This window comes from Poecilia reticulata, chromosome 9 (genome assembly GCF_904066995.2).
Source record: "Poecilia reticulata chromosome 9, P_reticulata-male-v2, whole genome shotgun sequence".
Lineage (NCBI taxonomy): Eukaryota > Metazoa > Chordata > Actinopteri > Cyprinodontiformes > Poeciliidae > Poecilia > Poecilia reticulata.
The window spans coordinates 13,327,898-13,349,881 of record NC_088838.1 but is presented as its reverse complement, the minus strand read 5'-3'; the positions used below and the strand labels follow the sequence as shown (position 1 = coordinate 13,349,881).

The 21,984-nt window shown below is 41.0% G+C and overlaps 3 protein-coding genes across 9 annotated transcripts in view; 1 reads left to right on the top strand and 2 right to left on the bottom strand.

Annotated features, from left to right (window-relative positions):
* bmp1a (bone morphogenetic protein 1a) overlaps positions 1-4,344 on the bottom strand; it is a 39,051-nt gene extending 34,707 nt beyond the window's left edge. Inside the window, exon 1 of the mRNA XM_008419015.3 lies at positions 3,528-4,344. Coding sequence (XP_008417237.1) covers positions 3,528-3,672 — 145 coding nt within the window. The 5' untranslated portion in view covers positions 3,673-4,344. The remainder of the gene's footprint in view (positions 1-3,527) is intronic.
* A 1,547-nt stretch (positions 4,345-5,891) lies between these two features.
* On the bottom strand, positions 5,892-19,116 carry kansl3 (KAT8 regulatory NSL complex subunit 3). 7 transcript variants are annotated; one of them, XM_008419018.3, is made up of 22 exons: positions 19,000-19,072; positions 18,861-18,908; positions 17,164-17,436; positions 16,879-17,049; positions 16,682-16,772; positions 16,245-16,430; positions 16,013-16,141; positions 15,577-15,693; positions 15,380-15,478; positions 15,027-15,098; positions 14,847-14,921; positions 14,591-14,748; positions 12,897-13,149; positions 12,428-12,584; positions 12,041-12,118; positions 11,644-11,817; positions 9,960-10,047; positions 9,614-9,741; positions 9,115-9,224; positions 8,629-8,827; positions 7,848-7,966; positions 5,892-7,054 (listed from the first exon to the last, which is right to left on the bottom strand). In XM_008419018.3, the coding sequence occupies exons 3-22, from the start codon at positions 17,370-17,372 to the stop codon at positions 7,049-7,051; spliced, it is 2,619 nt and encodes an 872-aa protein (XP_008417240.2). In that variant the 5' UTR covers positions 17,373-17,436; positions 18,861-18,908; positions 19,000-19,072; the 3' UTR covers positions 5,892-7,048. The 7 variants fall into 7 exon arrangements, with proteins under 7 accessions (XP_008417240.2, XP_008417239.2, XP_008417242.2 ...); XM_008419017.3 differs by adding an exon at positions 17,536-17,753 and having other exon boundaries at positions 18,861-19,023; XM_008419020.3 differs by lacking the exon at positions 18,861-18,908 and having other exon boundaries at positions 19,000-19,116.
* A 428-nt stretch (positions 19,117-19,544) lies between these two features.
* On the top strand, positions 19,545-21,659 carry msmbl (microseminoprotein, beta-like). The gene is made up of 4 exons (XM_008419027.2): positions 19,545-19,698; positions 19,882-19,963; positions 20,066-20,180; positions 20,277-21,659. Exons 1-4 carry the CDS (start codon positions 19,696-19,698, stop codon positions 20,404-20,406), a joined length of 330 nt encoding a protein of 109 aa, XP_008417249.1. The 5' UTR covers positions 19,545-19,695; the 3' UTR covers positions 20,407-21,659.
* Positions 21,660-21,984: the final 325 nt, after the last annotated feature.

Genomic DNA, 21,984 nt, shown 5'->3' with positions numbered 1-21,984 from the left:
TCAGCCATGCTATTTGAACAATCATCAAAGCTTTCCACAGACAACAAAATTTATCGTTTATGACCAGCAGTGAATGGCGTTAGGAATGACATAAGCTCTGTCTGAAAGGAAAGGCTTGAACCTGCCAGGATCCCTCATGAATGGCCTATACTCACCTCACCTGAGCTGGCATGGCAGAGTGTGGCTGGCCTTGCAAGTCCTTGGCACAAGGTGAATGACTGTCTGTGTGAAGTGCTTTAGCCAATCAGAGAACAGAGCTTGAGGCTTGTGGAAAAAAAAGAAAAAAGCCCTTGCACGAGCGAGGGATGGGATTGTGAGGTTGACCCGTCTGTGGCTCCAGCCACGGCGGCACAGAGGCTCCGATGCACAGGCTCAGCCAGCCCTGTCACAGGAATCTTAAGTATATTACGATGTCTGCACTTTGAATCGAGACATAAGTCAAACCACCGAGACCCGGCCGATTATCATCTGAGCAGAAAAACACAACGAGCATGTCTGCTTCTCATCCATTTTTAATTGTGAAAGTAAGTGGGTCTAATATTAGAGGCTTGTTAGAGTCTTAAATGACTTCCTGGGACACGGCCAAGTTGTGAATTCAGCAAAAACAAGGCATTTTCCACTGGTTTTAGACATACATTGATTCAATAAGTTTACTCTTAGTGCTCTGCTTGCTTCAGTCAGTGCATCTCTCCGTCATGATGGAGATGCAATGACAACTTGGTAGTTTTAATATTAGGAAATATAATCCTTTCTACTTTGATCTGACAAGCTAGCATTTCTCCATATTATTAGCCATTTACTGGTCAATTCATATTTATTCATTTATTTCTCCAAAAGATACACTTCCTCCAGAAAAGCCCATGTCTTCCTCTGCATCCCTTTCCAGTCGGACCTGGTTGGAAAATCTCTAAGAGGTGAATAGGATGTGCTATGAGCAAATACCAAGGAGGTATTCAGAGGCCTGAACTGCCTTAGCTTCATTCAATTAGCTCATTTCAACGAGTAGAAGCAGCGTCCCCTTTTGACGCGGCGGAGCGGAAGCTCTACTCTGAGCTCCAAACCCGATCTCTAAGGCTGAAGACCCCAAAGTTCAAGACAGAATAGCTCTAATCTATAGTCTGACAAAACAGGATTAACTATCCACAACACATGTATGGATGTTTTAAATATCACAGTTTCGAAATTGCAAAAAGTTTCTAATAAGTGCCAGGCTGAGCTGTATTTTTTTTTTCTGACTGTGTAAAGTAACGCAGCACGGTCCCTCCCCAAGTGTTGCTGTACACTGATGGTCAGCTGGATGAAAGAAGGCTACAACACTTCAATCGCTATGAGAAAATTCCTATTCTTGAAAAACAAGGACAGTCGAGGACCTGAAGGAGAATTAAAAATCACTTTTATTAAGGTAATGTTTAAAAAGCTACTGGTTGTATGCAAAGTAACCAACTGTTGGCTGAATAGAGAGACTATTTAACCAGCTAATGTCACCTCTGCGTATTAGTGTTAGTTTCTAAAGAGCAAAATGCCAAAAGGTTATAATATTCAGAAAAAATAAGTACTTGAAAACTGCTACCCTATTTTTTTTATTATTAAAGTTTGTGTAACTAAATTAAAATAATACATAAACAGAATACATAACCCGAAGTTCATTATGTAACCTTATTTTTGCAGCATTTTTGGTTTTCTTTTTTTAAAATAAAAGCATTAGATTTTGTATTATTCAAGATTTTGTATTATCTAATCTCCTCCTAGTCATGCCTTACTTTAGGTAAATAGCCACTGCAAAAAAAAAAAAAAAAATTCCAGGAACAAACTTGAAACCTTAAGCATCAGCTAATTTACACAACAATTAATGAAAAGCTGGTCTCCCACCTCCCCTGAATATAGCATTTCCCTAAGTGGAAGGACTGCAACATGAAATGCTGACCCCTAGTCACAGAGAAAGATCAAACAGACCGAGTACAGCGAGGTGAGACAAATGGGAAAAATAGAAGAGGAAAAAAAAGAAAAAAAAAATCAATAATCCAAGAATGGCCACCATGCACACTCTGTTCTGGATGAATGCTGGAAAAAATAGACTCAGGCAGGAGGACCTTAGGTCAAGGGTCGGAAGAGATGGACGGATGAAGTTTATATGGGTGACCATCTTTCAACCACCTGCCTGCAGGCGCGCCCTGAGGAAGACCGTGAAAAACAACTGCAGTATGGCGAAATGACGCCCTGGACAAACTGAGCTGTAATTGATGATAACGTCCTTGCCAAGATAAACAGCAGTCACCTCTAGTGATCGTGTAGTGGGAATGTCCCTGCTGAGACACAGAGCTGTAACATCAACAATTAGTCCTAAACTAAATCAGAGAAAAAAAAATCTACACTCATCACACAGAGCATCAAGCACAAGTGTCCGATGAATCTGATCTTCGGCTGACTCAACATAAGCAAAGTAAACGCAGGAAGCAACAACTTAATGACTTGAACATGACACACCGAACAACTGGAGTCTGACCTTTGTCGTGTTTACGCACAGTTGCAATAGTTCCAAAAAGTTTTACGTCCAGCGTATATTCTTGGACAGATGAGGAACGATTTTAAAAAAGAAGAAGAAGAAAAAAAAAAAAAAGACAGTTGGGTAACCGAGTTGGCAGCGTGAAATGTGCTCTGTACTGAGCTGACACATCAAAAAGAAAATTTAAATTCCCAACTGGGAAGTACTTCCAGGACATCAGAGGTCATTTTTGACTGAAGCCAGCTCTCTGTGTCCGTAACCTGAATACTTTTACCAGATGGAAAACACAATCTGCTCAAACTCTCCCCGAAGGGATTTGGCAAGACAGTGAGTTCAGATTACAAAAAAAAGGAGAGGAAAAAAAGCTTACAATGGCATCTCGGGTATCTTTAGGACAATTCAATGGTCTGTCTGCTGGAAGTAGAAGATAAACATGTTTATACTGTGGTGTGCGAGTTAAGAGAATTATGTGTGCATAATATTTAAGCTCCACTGTACTCTGTTTTTTCCCCTCCTCCACTTTTTTTAGAGGCTGTGTGAAACAGACGGTGGGGGAAAAAAGACTATTTGTCCAGAAGGGGGGGGGGGTGAAAGGGAGATGAAGTTTTAATATAAAAGTCCAAAAATCATCAGATTTTTAAACAGATCAAGAACCATAAACTGTAAAATCTAGAAGATCTTGACATTTCTCAGAGATAAGGCAGCAACTTTTCAACTAGCACTGAAAACAAAAACTTTTCATGGCTCTGCAGATGAAATCTGAACTCTTTTCAGAAAAAAAAAAAAAAAGTGTTTTCATCCGACGGTTTCAAATGTTTCAAACTGCAGAAACTATGCCATTCACAAAACAATTGCACACAATGTTCTCAAGATCCTGCTAAAAACTACATTCACTGCTGTCATCTCCACTAAAAGCGTTTTCCTGCTCGGTCTGCGCGAGAGGCATGTTTCTACCTTCTCTCAAATGAGGAAAATCTCGTCAAAAACGTACAACACCAAACAGAGAGGGGGGACGAAATCTCACCAGCTTTACAGGGATCCTTGTAGTCGATCGCCTCTGATGTGGCACTGGGCTCCACATAGTAGCCCGGATCAATCGCCTCCAAATCGATCGCCAATATCACGCCGAGACATGATAGAAGAAACAAACACCTCGCCGAGAGATCCATGTTTGTGGTGGGGGGGAGACGGCGAAAGGCGAGGGATAAAGGTAGAGGAAGAGAGAGGGACAGAGGGAAAGACAGAGAGAGAAGAGTGAGTGAGAAACAGACACAGTGAGAGAGAAAAATGGGAGGTTTTTTTTTCTTCTTTTTTTCAGGGGGGGAACGAGATCCCGCCGGGGGGCGGGTTTTAAATCCAGCCCTCTCTCCGGTGTCTTCTTGGCTCTGGGGGCAGTGATTTCTCTCCTCCAGCTGGAGCTGCGGGTTACCGCCTGAGAAACTTTGATGATATGGCAGCAGCTCCACCGGGGCAATGAAAATGCTCCTTCAGTCGGTGATGCCCGGCTGCATTTTTATTGCTACTTTCTTAGTCCATCTGGGAGCCTTGACGAGCGCATAACGGTGGTTCTCCTCATTTTTATAACCATCAACAGCGGTTGCCTCGGAAAAATTTAATTTAGGTCAATAGAAAGAAGCTGAAGTAAATTATATCCAGCTAATGAATGATTTATGGGCTTTGCTGTGACGGCATTTGGTTTTTAAAAGTGTCATATCTCAGAGTTACAATTCCATGGTCTCACGTACTTGAATTAAAGTTTTGGTTATACTCAGCTCCGTCTGCCTTGTTTACTTCCGCACACGATGCGCACTCGGTTCATCCTCGCACGTGCGCCAGCAGTCCCTCACGCTGCCTCACGCACGCGCTCAGACTGCTTGACCTTCCAGGCATTTTTGAAGAATGCAATTAGCGCGCCACCTGTTGGTGTTTTATTAAAACAAATAGACGACGAATTATGAAAATTAAACAAAATAAGGTATGCTGTTAATTTATGCAACTTTAATGCCAACTACCATTATTTTTGGTGATTCTTTTATGACATAGGAAATACTACACACATGGTTGGCTGTTTATTTATTTAATCCACTGAGAAGTTGCAAAAACCTTGGCCTGTTACACTAACCTGGCTTTATTTTGTGCCAATGAAGCTTGCATGTTTTCCACCTTCATACATGTTTTTTTTCCCCACTTCCTACCGCAGTCCATCCATCCATCCATCCATCCATTTTCTTTACACCCTTGTCCCTTGGTGGGGTTGGGAGGGGTGCTGGTGCCTATCTCCACCTAACATTCTGGGCGAGAGGCGGAATACACCCTGGACAGGTTGCCAGTCTGTTGCTCACACCTAGGGACAATTTGGAGAGGCCAATTAACCCAACAGTCATGTTTTTGGACTGTGGGAGGAAACCGGAGTACCCGGAGAAAACCCATGCATGCACAGGGAGAACATGCAAACTCCATGCAGAAAGACTGGGGCCAGGAATCGAACCCAGAACCTTCTTGCTGCAAGGCAACAGCTCTACCAACTGCGCCACTGTGCAGCCCCCTACTGCAGTCCAAAAAGGTTAATTGGTTTATTTATTTATTTAAACTATTTAAATTACTAATTGGTTAATTGGTCTGTCGAAATTGCTCTTGATTGTCTGTCCTGTGTCTTTGTGATGGACTGGCAGCCTGCCCATGGTTTACCCCCAAAGGATAGATGGTGCATATAACGAATGTCTCTGTTTCTTTTATATTTATAGCTAATTGTAATACTTATTACAATTACACTCAGCTACTAATCTTATTCCTACATAGTTTTCCTTCCACCCCATGCTACTTACCAGACAAAATCACAGTAAAATACATTGAAGCTTGTGGTTTTAACGTGGCAAAAGGTGAGAGTACTTTTGCAACGCACTGCATCTAAATGGAACCCCCAACTCATAAAAATTACTTCTGAGAAGTTCATATATCAACATGTTGGATTCCTAAGAAACCCACTATCAGTTACTGGAGCTGATAGTGGTAGCAAAAGTAAACAACGTTTTTCTTAATGTCTGGCACCAGCTTCCTGCACATTTGAGCAAATTCTGAGGCTTTTCATAAGAAGGACGAGACACATTCTTATCTTTATCTTATCTGATTGCTTTTGCTTGGTGGAACTGAAGACAGGAAGTCTGCTGCAATGAGTGCGCTGTATTTATACAGTCTCTGTAAACACAAAATCGTATCCATCCCTCAAAATATAACGCCAGAGTCTCTTTACTTGTTAAACACACAGGAGAAAGTGTTTAGATTGGTCAGGCAAAGCAAATGTTCTCAGAGGGAAGAAACCAGTTCAGTGCAAACAAGAAGGCCAAATAAAATGAATCAATGAAACAGTACAAACCAAATACAACTTAAATGGTGGTTTAAGTGGAACAACGTTTTATGTGAGAGTTTTCCATAGAAACATGTTTAACAACTTTATTTGCGATTATGAACAAATAACATTTGAAATTAGTTTAGCACAAATGCGAAGGTATATCAGAGAAACCACGTAACACAGTCAAAAAATGAATTCTGACATGATGTTCAAAGGCTTGTCTAAATATTCATACCCATACAACTATTCTAATAATTGTCACATTATGACTGCACAGTTGAATGCATTTTGCTGTGATTTCATGAGAATTAGTGACTAAAACAGCATAAACCAGCAAAGTGTAAGGAAAATTATATTTTCATAATTTCTTAAATAAAATTGGGAAAATCACACGTATAGATTATCTTAAAGTAGGAGACCTCTGAAGGAAACCGGATGCACCAAATTTTATTCAGCGGTAATAGTTTAAAGGAGACTGAACAAAAAAATCATGCCACAATTCTACATTTATATTTGTAAGAATCTTTCAAAAACTTCACAACTATTCTGGATTAGTTTGATGTAAAATCTCCGTAAGATGTATCAAAAGTTTGTGAATCACATAACCAATGCTAAGTAGTTGAAGGGGTATAAATACTTTTGCAAGCCAGCCGGAAGAACATTATGCTTTAAGGAATGATGCTGAAACACATCACACCGCAGTGCAACCAACTTTATCAAACAAAAATGTTCAAAATGTTCTGTGACATTCAAACCATCTACAACAAGCTGCGGGAGAACAATAATCTAGGGTTCTGCAAATTGAGAAGTGCATAAAAAAAGCATCAAAGTAACATTTTAGGTTATTTTTATTTGACAATTGCCTTTGTCAGAGCTAATTTACCACAATGCAGGTAGTTTTGTGGCTTACACTGACAATATAATTTTCTCCAGAGAGGATAACATGTGATCAAGTCGTACATCTTGCTGTCAAAATGCCCTACTTAAAAGCACAATGAGGAGGTCTTGTGCTGACGCTCGAATCCCTCTACAAACAGCAATCATGACTCCAAAGCTTCTCCTCCCACCTCAACGGGACACCCCCCCGGAGGACACGAGGCAGCTGTTTTTTCTGCACGACGCAGGGTTTGTGTCCATCACTGCAGGGAGACAGCAGTCGCTGACGCGGCATCATCTTACACAGTGAGCCGAGAGGTTCATTGCTGTGAGAAGGGCACAGTGAAACCCAATGACAAAACTGTTCTGTTCAATCTGCAGGAGCAATCAGTTCACTTCCCTATTTTGCCTTCAAGTGCTTGATGCAATTACGTGAGCCGACATATTCTCACCAAGTGTCGGTTAAAAATATTGGTTTCACAATAATAAAAGAAAAAATCTGAAGTAAAAATGTCGTATCAGCCAATTCTTTACATTTGAAAATAATCATTTCTGCTGCTGTTAAAATAACAATCTTTATAAAACTAACATTTATTGTGATTCCGACACAAACTGAAGCAAATCTACACTAAAAAAACCCCCACTAAATTCAGCAGCAGTTTTTAAGTACTTTTTGTTCAGAATGTTTTTTACTCCTTAAGGAGCAAAAAACTGAGTTTTCACTCTGAGCATGAGTGACGAATGGCACTCCATTAGCGTTTTTGTGTCTGGGAATTATTCAAACATCCCGATTTCCGTCTTTTGGAAGCAAGGAAACACTTTTTTCCACTGGTCCACCAGCAGCTCGCAGGAAAAAGTGAGCAAAGACGACTGCGTGTCAGTTTAATGCAATGTGTTGCAACAACCCAAGTTGAGATTTTATATGTAGACGTTTTGTTTTGTCTTGCCCTGCGTTCAGTCACACGTTTCCAAGAGCAAGTTGTAAATTCACCTCGATACGCTTTGGCACCCCCATTATAAGGCAGACTTATGTTTCTAAATTGGTTTGTACATGCTGATGCACAGGGCAAGATAAAGCCAAGAGGAACTAAAAAGTTTCACCGGGCTCCAGTGACGCACCTTGGGCTCAGCTGATTGAGCTGCTGTCACAGTTTCACCTGCTTGGCTGAAAGCTGCTGCGCTACTCGGCCGTGCTCCACGGAGGGTCACCGTTATAGAAGCCGGGGCTTTCTGCCCTCCTAACAACACACAAATAAAAACCCTGTAACAATAACAACCTAGACATGCTAGTACTCCATATAGAACATAATTGTGCTTTTTGTTTTACCCAAATGGTTAGACAGGAAAACCAAAATAAAAGGAAAACGAGCAGATGAGTTTGATTTCAGTCTTTATTGCAACAGGCACAGGAACTGAATAATGCCACGTGTTAATGTTATTTAACTCAGGTGATTAAAAGGAACAATTCACAGCATGTTACGAGATAATGAGACAAAAACAAAAGAAACATGGGATGATAATTATAACAAATGACTTGCAGCAGGCTGGATTGAATGTTTTAATAAATGTACTAAACGTATCCAACATAATTTTATATTCAATTCTTCAGAATCAAATAATTAGGCAATTTTTCCATAAACATGAGTCCAAATATGCTAGTGATGCGGAGTCAGCTGAACGTGCGACTCTGCAAACTTTCCACCGGTCGACTCCTTCCGAGTAAACCCATCTTCACTCTCATCCACAGAGCCGTCCTCTGTGTCTCTGCAATGCCGTAATCCTCTCTGGTCTAAAAATGTCCTGAACTACTGTTTCCAAAACAGAGAGTGAATGAACTCCCCCCTAACCCCGCCCCCAGGCATTCAACGTGGCCGTCGCGTTTTGGCAGTTCGACACATACCAGCGGTCTGATTGGTGATGTGCGCCAAGCCGGGCAAGCTGCTGGCCAGCTTGGCAAGTCCGCCGTTGGTGAGCAACTGATGGATGGCGGTGGTTTTCGAGATGCTTCCTGTTGTGACCACGGGAACTGCCCGAAGCAGAGCGCTGCCGCCGGTGCTGACTGAGCTCAGGATCGCCTCCTGGGATTTTCCACAAACTGCCTGAGAGAAGAAAGAAAAAAAAAAAAGGAACAAAAAACTTTTGAGAGATTTTCCTCATCAATCCAGCTTCATAGAATCAATTTATTATTAAAATTTCAAATCTTATTAGGGGACAGAAAGACAAAAAAACAAAAATCTGTGAAATAGGACTTGTCTTTTCAGACATTTTGTAAGAGCTTGAGTGTAAGCAAAACTTCTGACAGCAACTGTGGTGGTTTTATTCCAATACAACCTTCTTTGTCATCATTATAATTTGTACAAAGCGTAAAGTTTCTTTCCTCGTGTACCTGAGTGCTGCCTGTGCTTGTTGCTATGGAGGGAAGGTTAGGAGCTTTGGTAACGATCTCCTGCAGACTGAAACTTAGGCCTTGCAGAAGACTGCTGGCGGAAGCCGCCGCTGCAGGGGAAATAAAAGCACAAACAGCAAATACGCAAGTTAAATTTGAAAAAAGCAGACATTAGGACCAAATTAATATTTTTAGAAACCAAAAGGTTAAACACGTAGACAAACACACACAAGCGCAAACGAGGACAATCACGTCCAAAACAGGGGGAAAGGTTTGGATTGGTGACGAGCAGCAATGGCGCAAGAGGTGATCAATGATGATGTTTGCTAAAGTATGTTGCCCTCACACACTGTCCTCATCCAGCGTTCAGAACTGCATTCTGACCCAGGCCAACAGATTACGGTGTGTGTGTGTGTGTGTGTGCTGGAGCTGCCGTGCTGCGTTCTGTTTGCACAGCTGCGTGCAACTGAGCGTGCGAAGCGGGACAAGACAGAGATACCTTGGGCAGTAGCTGGAGCTTGCACCTGGGCTGGTGTGGAGGACACCGACACCATGCAAGGCTGCACGCTGCTGAATGAGCCTGAGCCTGGGGACAGGGCAGCAGACACCTCTGACAGACTACCAGACCTGCAGTGACACACACACCACCAGTCTGCTCAGGAGCTACACCAGTAAAGGGCTGCTTGGCTGTCATTCAGCTCTCGAAATTCTGAGTACCACCTCTCATCGATCCCCTCTGCACCAGACACATTGTCGACCAACAGGGGGGAGGCGTGGACGTGGGTGTAGGTACGCTTAGGGTTTTAGGAGCTCTACGTTGTGCCTGTGAGAGTGGGCAAGCTTACCGCTGGCCTGTGAGGAGTCCAGAAAGCTCCTTGGCACCCGGCACGGTCTGTCCCACTGCCACAGTTAGAGGCTTGCCAGAGACACCCACTGGGAGAAGAGAAACAGACAGAGCCCGAGATCAGGACAGGCAGCTACGGATAGATTTATGAAGACAGTAGATTGACTTTCTGTGAATTATATAACACCGTCATGTTTGTGAAGCACTGTGCTCCACTTCTGTAATATTGCAATACCAAAGAAGAACAACAAAAGAGCTTTGGATCGTGTCATTTTGTCTTGAAATCTAAATGTTAGTCAGTTGCTGGGATTTCTGGTGATTTTATCACTGAATCCCCAAACAACTTCTGAGCCAAGATAAAAAATAAAAACATTTATAGTTTGGATGTTCTGAAAGAATTATCCAAACTATAAATGTCAGGAGAAGTATCAGCAAATTAATAATAAAATGTTGCTTTTTTTTTAAAATAGAAAAGTAAGTACACAAGTTATCAAAAATAAAGATGATAGAGCACCAGAGCAGTATCGTCACAATCTGAAATGATGATGGCGAGGGTTATTAAAAAACTAAATGAAAAAGGTTTTACAAAGGTTTCATAATGGAGATATTGATCCGGACAAAGTGAAGCTTTTAACAGCATATTTCTCAACTGGTAGCTACGGTTGCTATTACTGCAGGACGTGACGAGTCCAGGCTTCAAACTCAGAATGAGAGTTAATGGATCCAAGCATTATCCTAAAGATATTATCATTTAAATGGCGCAGACGTGAAGAACGTGTGGAAAAACTGCTCATTTTCAACTTTGTCTCTACTTGCATGCTGGACTGGCACCCATCACTAACACGCCTTAATGTGATGGTGAGGAAATGAGATTCTCTTCAAAATGACTGTTGGCTCTGGAGGTCTTGAAAAACTCAGATAAAATAAACAGAATGTTCCACAACTTCTTTTAAAATACTTAAACTGTTTTTATCTCCTGTGCAAAAAACGTGTCGTGTTTCAGTGAAAGACACGACTCAAATGGTTGCATTTGATTTTTCTGAACAGGTTTCTGGAGACCTTTTAAGAATGTCAAGTAAAAAAGAAAAAAAAAAAGCAAAGAAAGAAAGTCGGGGTCACAGGTTCACTCTGTTCACCGACAGAAGCCTCACATGGATTCAACCTGTTTAAGAGGCACATTTCTCATAATACTGAACTCTATAAAAAACCCTGTTATGATAAATAATATTGCCCATCACTCTTGCTATTTCACTATTCTCTCTTTTTGTGTCTAAAAATCTGCTGGAGCGCTGCCAATACACCCAGAATGCACTGCGGTGCAACATCTGTGGTCATTCCCTATTATTATATTTCCAAAGAAAATAGAAACTGCAATACATACACACACACTAAAACTTGTCATTTCAACGTGTCCACAAAGTTTATGCCAAATTTAATTTGATTTCAGGGTTTAAAGTGTGCAATAAATAAATACGCAAATTACACATTTATGAATCAAAGTTGATGATTTCAAACAAAGACACTAATAAGTGAAGCTGAACACATGCTGGGAGCGGCGCACGTCACCTGAGATGAATCATTTTCATGATTAAAAACACACAAAAGTTGACACTTTGCTGCAACAGGAAAGCACAAACCAAAACAGCACATTATGTGGAAATATGGATGTTATCCAGATTCTCTACCTTCAGCAGGGCTGATGGCGCCTCCTGCTGACTCACTTTGGGAAACAATGGTAACTTTAATCTTTGCTCTCTTGGAGGCCTTGCTGGGCGTGGGACTGGGTGTCTGCCTCCTCTTGCCGTGAGGGCGTAGTTCGTCTCTGTCCAGGCCTTCCAGCTGATCGCTGGTCACTGGAACTGCAGGGGCAAAGAAGCATCAATACACAAAGACAGAAGCACTGAATCAGTCTGAGTTAATAAGGGTTTAACTCCTTTGCCAGCCAAAGTATGATCATTTTCACCTCTCTTTTGATTATAATACATTTCTATATATTCTTGCACTTTATTTAAACTAAGTGGAAGAGAAAAGACCAGAAGACAGGAAAGAAGAGGAGAGGAGGAGAGATAGATAGATACTTACCAAAAATACAAGGAGGGGTGCCGGGAGGAAGATTTTTCCTCACAAGCATGTTTTGTTTCATAAAAGCAGCAAACTGAGCTGGAACGAATCGGAAAAAGCCAGAAAGGAAAGTTGCAGAAGGAGAGGAGACAAAGAGGATGAGAGGAAAGCAATTTCAGTCACGTTCCATCTCACCCCCGTCGGATGTCGTGACACGATAAAACACGCTGCAATCGTTTTCACATCTCGCATACCACAGCGTCTGCTCGCGCAGAGTTCAGCCAAAGTTGAGGCGATTAGCTTCCAAAAATGTTTAAACAAAGGGAGGGTTGTTTATGCTCAGGTACCAGGAATGTGAAAGCTTACAGAGCGTTTTTTAATGCATCCAGAGTTGGGAGATTAGCTAACCTTGAGCCTGCTTGTGTGTGAGCACGGTGCCAGAGCGCTGCATGTGCGTCTTGAGGAGCTGCGTGGCTGTGATCAGGCTGGACTTTTGTGCTGGAGACAGACCAGACGTCTTCGGTTTGGGGCTGGAAGTGGGGCTGCTGCAGACGCTGGACAAATCCTGAGACAACAGAAGAGATGCGCCACAACTCTGAGTCAACTGAAATATCCAGGATTTATTATTTTATATAGACGAAAACTGAAGCTAGTTATCAATTTTTACACACCTCTGTTGCAGGTGACCAACAACAGCGCTTCCTAGTAAATTATTTAACTGTAAATTATTTATCTTGGCTTGTGGGTCTGGTGGACCTGCTGCATTTTACCGTTGTCACCCCCCTTCCCCCAAAATTGTTCAAAATGTTTCCATTAAACAAATTTATTTCTGTAATTCCAATTTGTGCAATTTAATGGTCACAGGATTGTAACAAACCTCTGAACCCGAGGGTGAAATGGGAACTCTAAGAGCCGGAGACGAAGGTCGACCTCTCTCCACGTCAAAGGGAAGCTCCCGTCGAGGCCGCTTCTTCTTCTCCGTGTCCAGGTCTCTCATCTCTCCGGAGCCGTGACCGTGGCCCTCTGCCCGGGTCAAGACCCCTGACAGAAAGTCAGCTATCTCATCCTGAATGCAGCGGTCCACCATAGTCTGCGTCAAACCTTCCGACTTCATCTTTGCCGAATTGATTCTGTGGAGAAATTCATGGATTTTTTTTTTTTCTCCAAAAACAGAAAGTGACATCCAAGGTGCAGCCACTTCAGCTCCTCACAGTCTCTTTGCCTCACATAAAGTACTGATGTTTTCTTTTTTCAAAGAAAAATTACATTTATTTAGTGGAGAAAAGCTTGATAACTTGCATGCATGAACCTGCAACGTGAGGCTTATTGAATCTCTTTTCAGACATCAGCTGAGACTTCTCAGCAAGAGAAAAATAAACCCAAGCTATTCTGCCGCCTCTGTTCTCTTTGGCGATTCTTCCACAGACCAAACTGAGCCAGCTCTGTGCTGCTTACACGCAAAAATGTTGGCGTGTAGAGCAACTGAATCACCGCAACATCAGGAGAAGCCTGTTCCAACAATACACCGAGACGGCGTACAAACCAGCACATTAACGCCCTCCCAATGAAGCAGCAGCGAAAATCAATGACTGGAGCGCTGCTGCTGCTTCAGCCGAGCAAAAATCAGAAGGAAAAACTGCGAGCGAGCGCCTCGCCTTCACGGACACACAAGAAGTTCAAACGGAGCTTTGTTTCACCTTTACGGCGCTACCTTGTCCTGATCCCAGATCAGCTATTTGGGATTATAAAGTATTCACCCGGATTCCTAAAACTGTTCCCATTTAAAATGACCTGGGGCCCAGTTTAAAATCCTATAGAAGTGACGTGACCTCTTTTAATCCCCATTTTTCAATATACGTGTTCATCTGTTAGCAACTGAGGAAGCAATACAATCGGTGAGTTAGGCAAAATCTGATGAGTTGTCAAGTAAAAAGATGATCAGCTGAATGTTAATCGATGCTAAAGCCCCTCTTTTCACAAAATAAAGGTCAGAGTAAAACATGTCTCTTAGAAAATTAAATGTGAAACTCTGGGAACTCTTTCATTTTCCAGACTTTTCAAGATTACATAGATTAATAAATAACATGTTGTTCTTGACAGACTGTGATAAAAGACCATGTACTTTCAATAGCAAAGCGATAAACAACAGTATGTGAGCAGATAAAATGCAGAACTGCATAAAATATTGCAACACCGCCATCAGTATGTGCAATATTAATATCGCGGCGGTCTGGACCAATATATTCCAGGTGTGGATGTCGATGTAATTTGCAGTTTTACAGCAGGAGACGCCCACATTTAACAACATTGACAGAAAGTGCTTGAAAAATCTTCTTTAAAAATTAAAATCTCTTGATGCTGGTATATCTTCACGTCAACTGCTGCATATTTTGTCAAAGAGTCGTGCACTGATACCACCGGCTCCCCGCATTGTGACTCTCCAAGCTCAGAACATAACAGAGAGAGAATTTTAAGTTTTAAGTCAAGCTGCCTCTGTAGGTGCAACAGAACCAGTAAGCTTTTAAACCGGCTCTTGCACCAGTTTAAACCTTGCTCAGGACGGCGACCGACCTGAGGTTGTCGTCTGCTCCTCCGACCACCACCAAGCTGTTGTCAGCCCTCAGCTTCTCTCTGAACTCCTCCATGCCGTCTGTGGTGCACTGCAGCGCGTTCTGCCCAACCACAAACAACACGGGGGTCTTCATGTCCAGCAGCGGGTCGTCCACGTCCTGCAAACCAGCGACACGCCAGTGGCTCGTCACAGACCCGAATTCAAGCTGAAGGTCACACTTTTTAACAGCGAGTAGGAGGACAGCTGAGGTCTCACCCCTCTGGGCCCGTTGACCGTTAGGAGCGGAAAGCCGAGACACACGACAGCCGTCAGATACTCCATGAGGGACACCTGGCAGAAAATGGGTTCAAGTTTTTATTTAGAAAAGAAAAACAAAACAAAACACAAGTTTCCATGTGATGATGCATGATCGTGATACAATTATCCAACTCTTACATGACAAGCGATAAGCGCGCCGGCGTTCCAGCCGACCAGGATGATGGGCTTGTGTGGGAAGTGACTATGAACCTGTCGGACAAAGTTTACGGAATAATATCACTACAAACATTTTACAACGCATGTGGATTTGCACACTTGGTGAACTGCCAAATTATTCTTATCCTGACTTTAGAGCCATAGATTTTATCAATAAATACAAGGATTTTGTTAGGCTAGTTATAATATTTACAAACAAAAAACAACAACTTCTTAAGATGATATTTTTATAGGCATAATTATTTTTAACGTACATCTTAAAAACACCCTTAGGAAGCAACCACACAGTGATAAACACACATATAAAGACACACCTCCATGACTTTGGCTCTGACCGTCCCCAGCATGTGCTCCAAACACTGTGTGATTCCAATATTGGCCCCACTGTTCACATGAGTGTGCACCGGGATGACCTGCAGTAAAAACGGCACTCATTAAAACTTCTATCTGCAAGGAAAATAAAATGACTTCCATTCCAAATAGAAAACTAGAACAGAGGGAGATTTTCGACCTTTCCCAGGCAGGAGAGCTGAGACTGCCAAAACCTCATTCTCCGCGAGGTGGAGAGAGCCGGATTTGTTGGGCTGGACGGCGCGATGAGAATCAGAGGAGAGCCAGGAAGCTTGCACTGCAACATACAGATGGAAGGAGAGTGGCTCGAGTCACATCTGTCTGAGCAATATGCTGCGTCTCACGGTCTTAGTCAAACGTTAGTTTTTTTTCATACAAAATTGTTGTAAAATACATTTAAGTTAAAAACCAGGACTGTTTGATGTAGGGTAAATATGCAATAACAATAATAAATAAAAAGTCGCTGCTAGAAGATTTCTGACTCAACAAGCATAGGAAAAACTTTGTTGTAATTTATTCAAGATTTGACCACAACTTACACAAAAAAAAAAACACATCCAATAAATGTTTCCTTTGTCATTAGTCGTGGTTTTTACCGGTTTGTTCTGCGACAGAACTCCAACAGCAGGATCCCAGGGACGCTTCAGCAGCAGAGACAAAGCCTCCGCACTGGGAGCTCCAGTCTTTGCAGACGGCAGTAGCATTCTGTCGATGAGCGTCGGCAGCTTAGCATAAACAGACAAATCAAAATTTAGCTCCCTGATCAAGCAAGGTAATGAAATATTACACACACCGGCTCTCGGTGTTCGTTCAGTGACTAAATCATACCTTGGTTTTCAAAGTCTGCAGCACATCCAGGTAAGCAGCGAGCATGGGGAGGCTCAACGACTCGATCAGCGTGGTGTGCAGCCACTGCGTCAGCTTGGTTTCCCAGTTCACGCTGGCGAGCGCGTGCCGCACCTTCCTGGCACACTTGTCTACTGCTATCCTCCGCAGAATGGGCTCGTTGGAAGTCTGAAATACACGGATGAAGAAAAAAACGTGTCTTTACTGATCCGAGTGCAACATTGCTGGGTCTTTCGTCTAAATACCAAATCCAGAAAAACGTATCAACTTTTACTCACAGAAAACTGAAGGCGATTAAAATATTCAAGCACAGAAAGAAAAAAAAACAAAAAAAAACATTTTGATGCGTTCCACACACATTAACCGCCTAGAGTTGAAAACTAATAGAAAACAGCAGCGAAAAAAAAAAAAAAAGTTACATTTTCATTGGCCAGTCGTGCCAGTCTTTCTCCCTGTAGAGCTTTAAGGACTTTGTTGAACAACTTGTTCTGGGTCACTGACCAGCCCGTCCTGAAAAGGAAAAACCATCTCAAAACACTGACCTGCTGATAGGTGTGTTAAGACTTATGAGCTTCAAATATTGCAGTAGAAGTGGTCAATAAGCATGTTTGGTTACTTGTTTATATGTTCCTCCCAGTCATCTGGAGGTGGGGGGCCGTCGGCGGCTGTTCGAGCAAACAGGACATGCCTCTCACACTCCTTCATCACACTCAGAGCCTTCTGGTTGTCATACAGGGGAACAGGTGTTGGTGTGACCGTTTCCACATCTATTAGGGAATCCGAGTCTCTGTGCGGGAGAAAACGATAAAGGAATCGTACGAGGAACAGTTTAGAAACAATCCGCCCTTTAGAGTAAAACAAAAAAGTAGCCACGCGTCTGTTTCCTTAGAAATATACTCACGATAAAGCCTCAGGCTGACGACGCGGCGTCACAAACAGCGTTCTTGTGGGCCGAGCGCTGCTAGCATCGGGGTGAGCGTTCCACGGTTTGGCGTAGCTGTGGTCCAGAAACACCAGGTCCAGTTCGCGTTCGTAGGCCGACAGCTGGAAAAGCAAAGACGTGCCCATCTTGCGTGCGGATGACTGAAAGTCCTTATCCCCGCGATGCATCTTCTACCTGAGCCACGCCCGGCCCGAAACAGACCCCAGCCACTGGTGGGGCGTCTAGATGAATCTGGAAAAGGAGGAGCAGGAGAGCATTTAGAGATGCTTGAAGACATAAGAAAATAACTTTTCTCTTGTTTTACTGCCTACTGAGGAATCAATGTCATACTTTGTGTTTTGCAAAGTTATGCACTATTCTCCTCACTGTGATGGCTTCTGAGGGAGAATTCCTCTGTGACTTTTCAGAAACCAGTCAACAATCTTGTTTTACCCAACCCAGCGTTACTGCTCCTCTCGCCGAAAGAGGTGAAATCTTGTTTACAGGTTTCACCTCTTATGTTGGTTGATTTATCCCAACTGCATCGGCAGTGTTCAATGTGACGTACACTGAAAAGCACATTAATGCAAAATAAATTACATTCATTTGAAACCACAAAAAGTATCTTACAAAAGTAAGATACCTCATCTGGTCATATTGGAGGGGAAACAAATAAAATGGAGGTGACTAAAGAGGAATTAGTGCAGATTTAGATCATATAATAATGTGAACGTGAACAGACCCAATTGGAGATTGTCCCACTAAGAGATAAGTTACTTTTAGCAAGTTTCCAAGCACTTTATTGGCAAATATGCTAAATAATAATACGTAGTCTAGTACTGAAGTTTCTATTCAACAAAATCACATTAGATTTTTTTCAAAGCTTGAGAAAAATTTTAATAAAGTAAATGTTCAACTCCATAGGCTTAAATGTAAAGTTGAGAAACGTAAATTAATACAGAAATTTTGCCTTGAAGATGCAGTGGCTGTCCTAGTTTTGAACCTTGTGTCGTGATCATTGGTAAAATATAATACACACACGTCGTATTTATTGCATGCATAAAGCTATATGTATTTTAGCTAATATATTATTTATATTAACTTTATGCTTTATAATGGATGTGATTTTTTTAAACTACCATGCTGTCAACCCTGCATTTGTGGAGGACAACTAAACACTGAATCCATAGCTTCAAAAATTATGCATGGAATCTTGTCGACCCAGAATATTTTTCGCTATTCGTGCTCATGTGTCAATAGCCTAGCACACATAAATCATAAAAGCTCAAATTACAAAAATGTCCGGTCTGTATGTTGATCTGAGAATGCTTCGTCCGCGAAGAAGCAGTGAGCGGGATTAAGATTAAAAAAAGCCAAAAAGGTTAAAGAAGTAAAACAAAACACAAACTGAGAAGACAATTGTCATAATAAATACAGCTTCAGTCACTGCACGTAAACTTAATTGAGTTTTGTGTAACATTAAATAAATCATGATGACCCCCACCGAACAATATCGCATTATTGGTTTTAGTAAATATTTAACACTACAAAACATTATTAGCTTTAACAGGCTAAAGACACTGAGGGCGGAGTGGGTTGGCCTAGCAGAAGGATGTTAGCATAGCAAGCTAAAAGCAAATACGTAAGACGTCGTTAGAGCTTTCAGTGAAATATACCTCCTCATCTGATTAGATCATCTTTGTCGGTATGACTTCAGACCGCCTCTGAGCCGAGTAAGTAAAAAAGAGGTTTGTATTAAACAATATGATGAAAATGTTGCAAGCAACATAAAACCACTCTGCGTAAAGCCCTTACTTCCTTTTGTTGTCTGGTTTGTTGCCTTGTCCCGCTACAATTCTCCCCCTTTTCCTCGCACTGAAAACAGGCAGGACAGAAGAAGCTGAAATGTACCCAATATGGCAACCCTATTTGTGGCGCCTCAGAGAGTGACGCAAAACATGGACTGGATCACTGCAGTGAATCATAAAGCTGGAAACTGGTTAAAAATACAAAAAAGTAATACTAATTAAACGGACTGTTTATTTTTTCAATAAATAAATAAAACAGGGTAATTAGAGGGCCATACCATTAAAACAAGTAAGAAATGTATCGTCATTTTTTAACTTTATCACAATAGTAGCATCAAATATTCTGATAAAATTCCAAGTCCTCATCGCCCACCTCTACACACACCATCTTAAAACAATCACACCTACTTCTAAACATGCACAGACACCAAAAAGTTGAAGGTCATAAAAGTACAAAATTGAGCTCAAGCAGTTAACAGAACAACCCTCCCAAAAAATATTTTGCACATTTTGTTTTTTATTCATTTTTTTTCCCCAAGGGGCTTTGACCCTTTCCAGTAAATGAAGTAAACACTCCTATATTGATGTTTGATTCCAAAGGTCCCTGCAAACACAGTATTTAAAAGACACAGTCCTCAAAGGAGATTTCAGCATATTTTTTTCTTTACCTGGACAGAATCCAAGCTGACAAATCAGAGTCACAATGGTAAGTTTTATTTAACAATTTGCATTGACAGTTCCTTGTGAGGGTTTTTAAAACTCTTGTTTTTTAATGAATTGTTTGCTTGAACTTTAAATGTGCACGCATACATAAAAGGATTGATTATATTTACATAAAACATTTATTCAGTTGCTTATAAAAGTGCACTGTGTGTTCTTAAATCTAAAGAAATATTTGGCGCTGGCTTTGCTGCTCTGTGTCCTGATGTCGCTGTCAGACTCTCAGTGCATTTTCAAACTCAGGACACCTGGTAAAACGAAACATTCACAGAATACTTATGGATGGTGCTTATGATAAGGTTTCTTTGCTTTAAACACTCATATCGGCTTTGCTTTTCCCTTTTACGGTGCAGAAAGAGAAAATCAGACCCATTGCCAGGATGAAGTGGATTTGACATGGCATCCTAAAAAGACAAAATGGAGGAACAGTGTGTGTCAAGATTGTACTTGTGATCAATGTTGCTATGGGTACGTGCAAAAAATCTCTTATGATATTGTGAATGTAAAAGAACAGTTAGATTTACAAACAGTTCATTGTTTCTTCTGCTTGCCGTCTGATTTCAGGTACGCAACTCCAACAAGATTCCCTGAAGATTGTGTTTCTGTTTTTGACCCAAAGGCATGCCAGTATGTTGTCCACAAGAAAGACGACCCATCCGTGCTCTGTCCCATTTTTGGTGCTGTAGGAAAATAATGCAATTATTGATCCGGTTGATCTAAACATTCTAATGGTTTTATGAAATGCTAAGAAGATCCTTTAATCTGACTTTGTAAAGGACCTTCACATGCCTACAGAATAAAAACAGAATACAAAAAATGTACTTGTGACAATTTACACATTTCAGCTCAGCATGGTTGTTATGTGTTTGCACAAATACATAATCTAACTATTGGTTCAAATATTTACTCAAGGCTGACTGTTTCATCTCCAAAAGTGACAAAGTGACAAACGATTTCAAGAGATTAAACCTGTGGTGTCCAAAACTTTTGCCAGGAGTGCCAAAAATATCAAGTTGAAAGGGATCATTGGCCAAAAATGCTAGCTAAAATAAATTACTGTAAATTATTGTTTTAATCTAACAGTAAGCTAAATGTGCCATATATTAATGAAACAAAGTAATTTGAATATATGATAACAGTAGATCCACAATAGTGTAATTTCATTTGGGTTTATTGTCTTCTCTTTTGGTTTAAAAAACTTTAGTTTATGCCCATCTACAAAAACACTGATCATTTTTTGTCTAACTGTGTTTAGACAGATAGGCGCACCTAGGTCTGCTTTGCTGAATGTTTGTGGTCCAATATATTTAAAAAAAAAACTAGGAAAAGGAAAACAACAGCTTCAGTTTTAGTAAATCATTGATTAGCAGTGGCAGCCAGATCAAGGCTGAAAGGACACGGCAAAGTCATTTTCACACTCATCTCTGTGGGTCTAGTGTGTTTTTCATTCCTAATAAACAGGGAGAACCATATAGTGTATTTCTTTCAATGTAAGCATTTGGTGTTTGCAGTGAATAAGTAAGTTATTCTGTGAATTAGTTAGACATGAATATGAAAAAACATATTTAGGAGAATTTAGTTCGACCTCATATTAATGAAAGTGGGAACAAATATTCACAGATACTATGTGCCTTTTTCTGTAGATTCAGTGGTTTTCACCTTAAAAAGGGAAATACAGAAATGTGGTTGCAGCTGGAGTGCCAGCTGCAAAAATGAGGTAATCCAGCTATTGCTTCAGATATTTGAAAGGAAGGAAGTAAAAAAGAAACTATAGAAATTCATACCACAGACACCAATGTTGATCATGCAACTGATACAAACGTGCTATATTTTGCAATTTACAAGAAAACCTATGAAAGAAAATATATATTTTAATTTACACAAACAGTAAATAAGCCACAGTATGTGCTGTTGAAACCAGAAGTTTAAATAAATAAAATAAAAACACACTATTCTTTTCTTTTTTTTCCCCTCACTGTCTGCATGAAGTTAAATCAGGCCAAACTAATCTTGTTTCATTCAAAAACAATTTTTTTTTGTCGAATTCCACAATAAAGAAAAACATATGTCAGTTTTTTTATTAATGTTAAAATTCAGAAGTTTACATACATATGAACTTCATTATGACTGTCTGAGTTTCAAACTGTCACATCGACATTTTCTTTCATCGATGTTTTAGTAATTTCCTTGTAAGTGTGTTTCATCATTGAATATCCAGATCCTGTAACGTTCAAGTAAACGAGGCAGAACCCAACACGCAGCCAAGACAAGA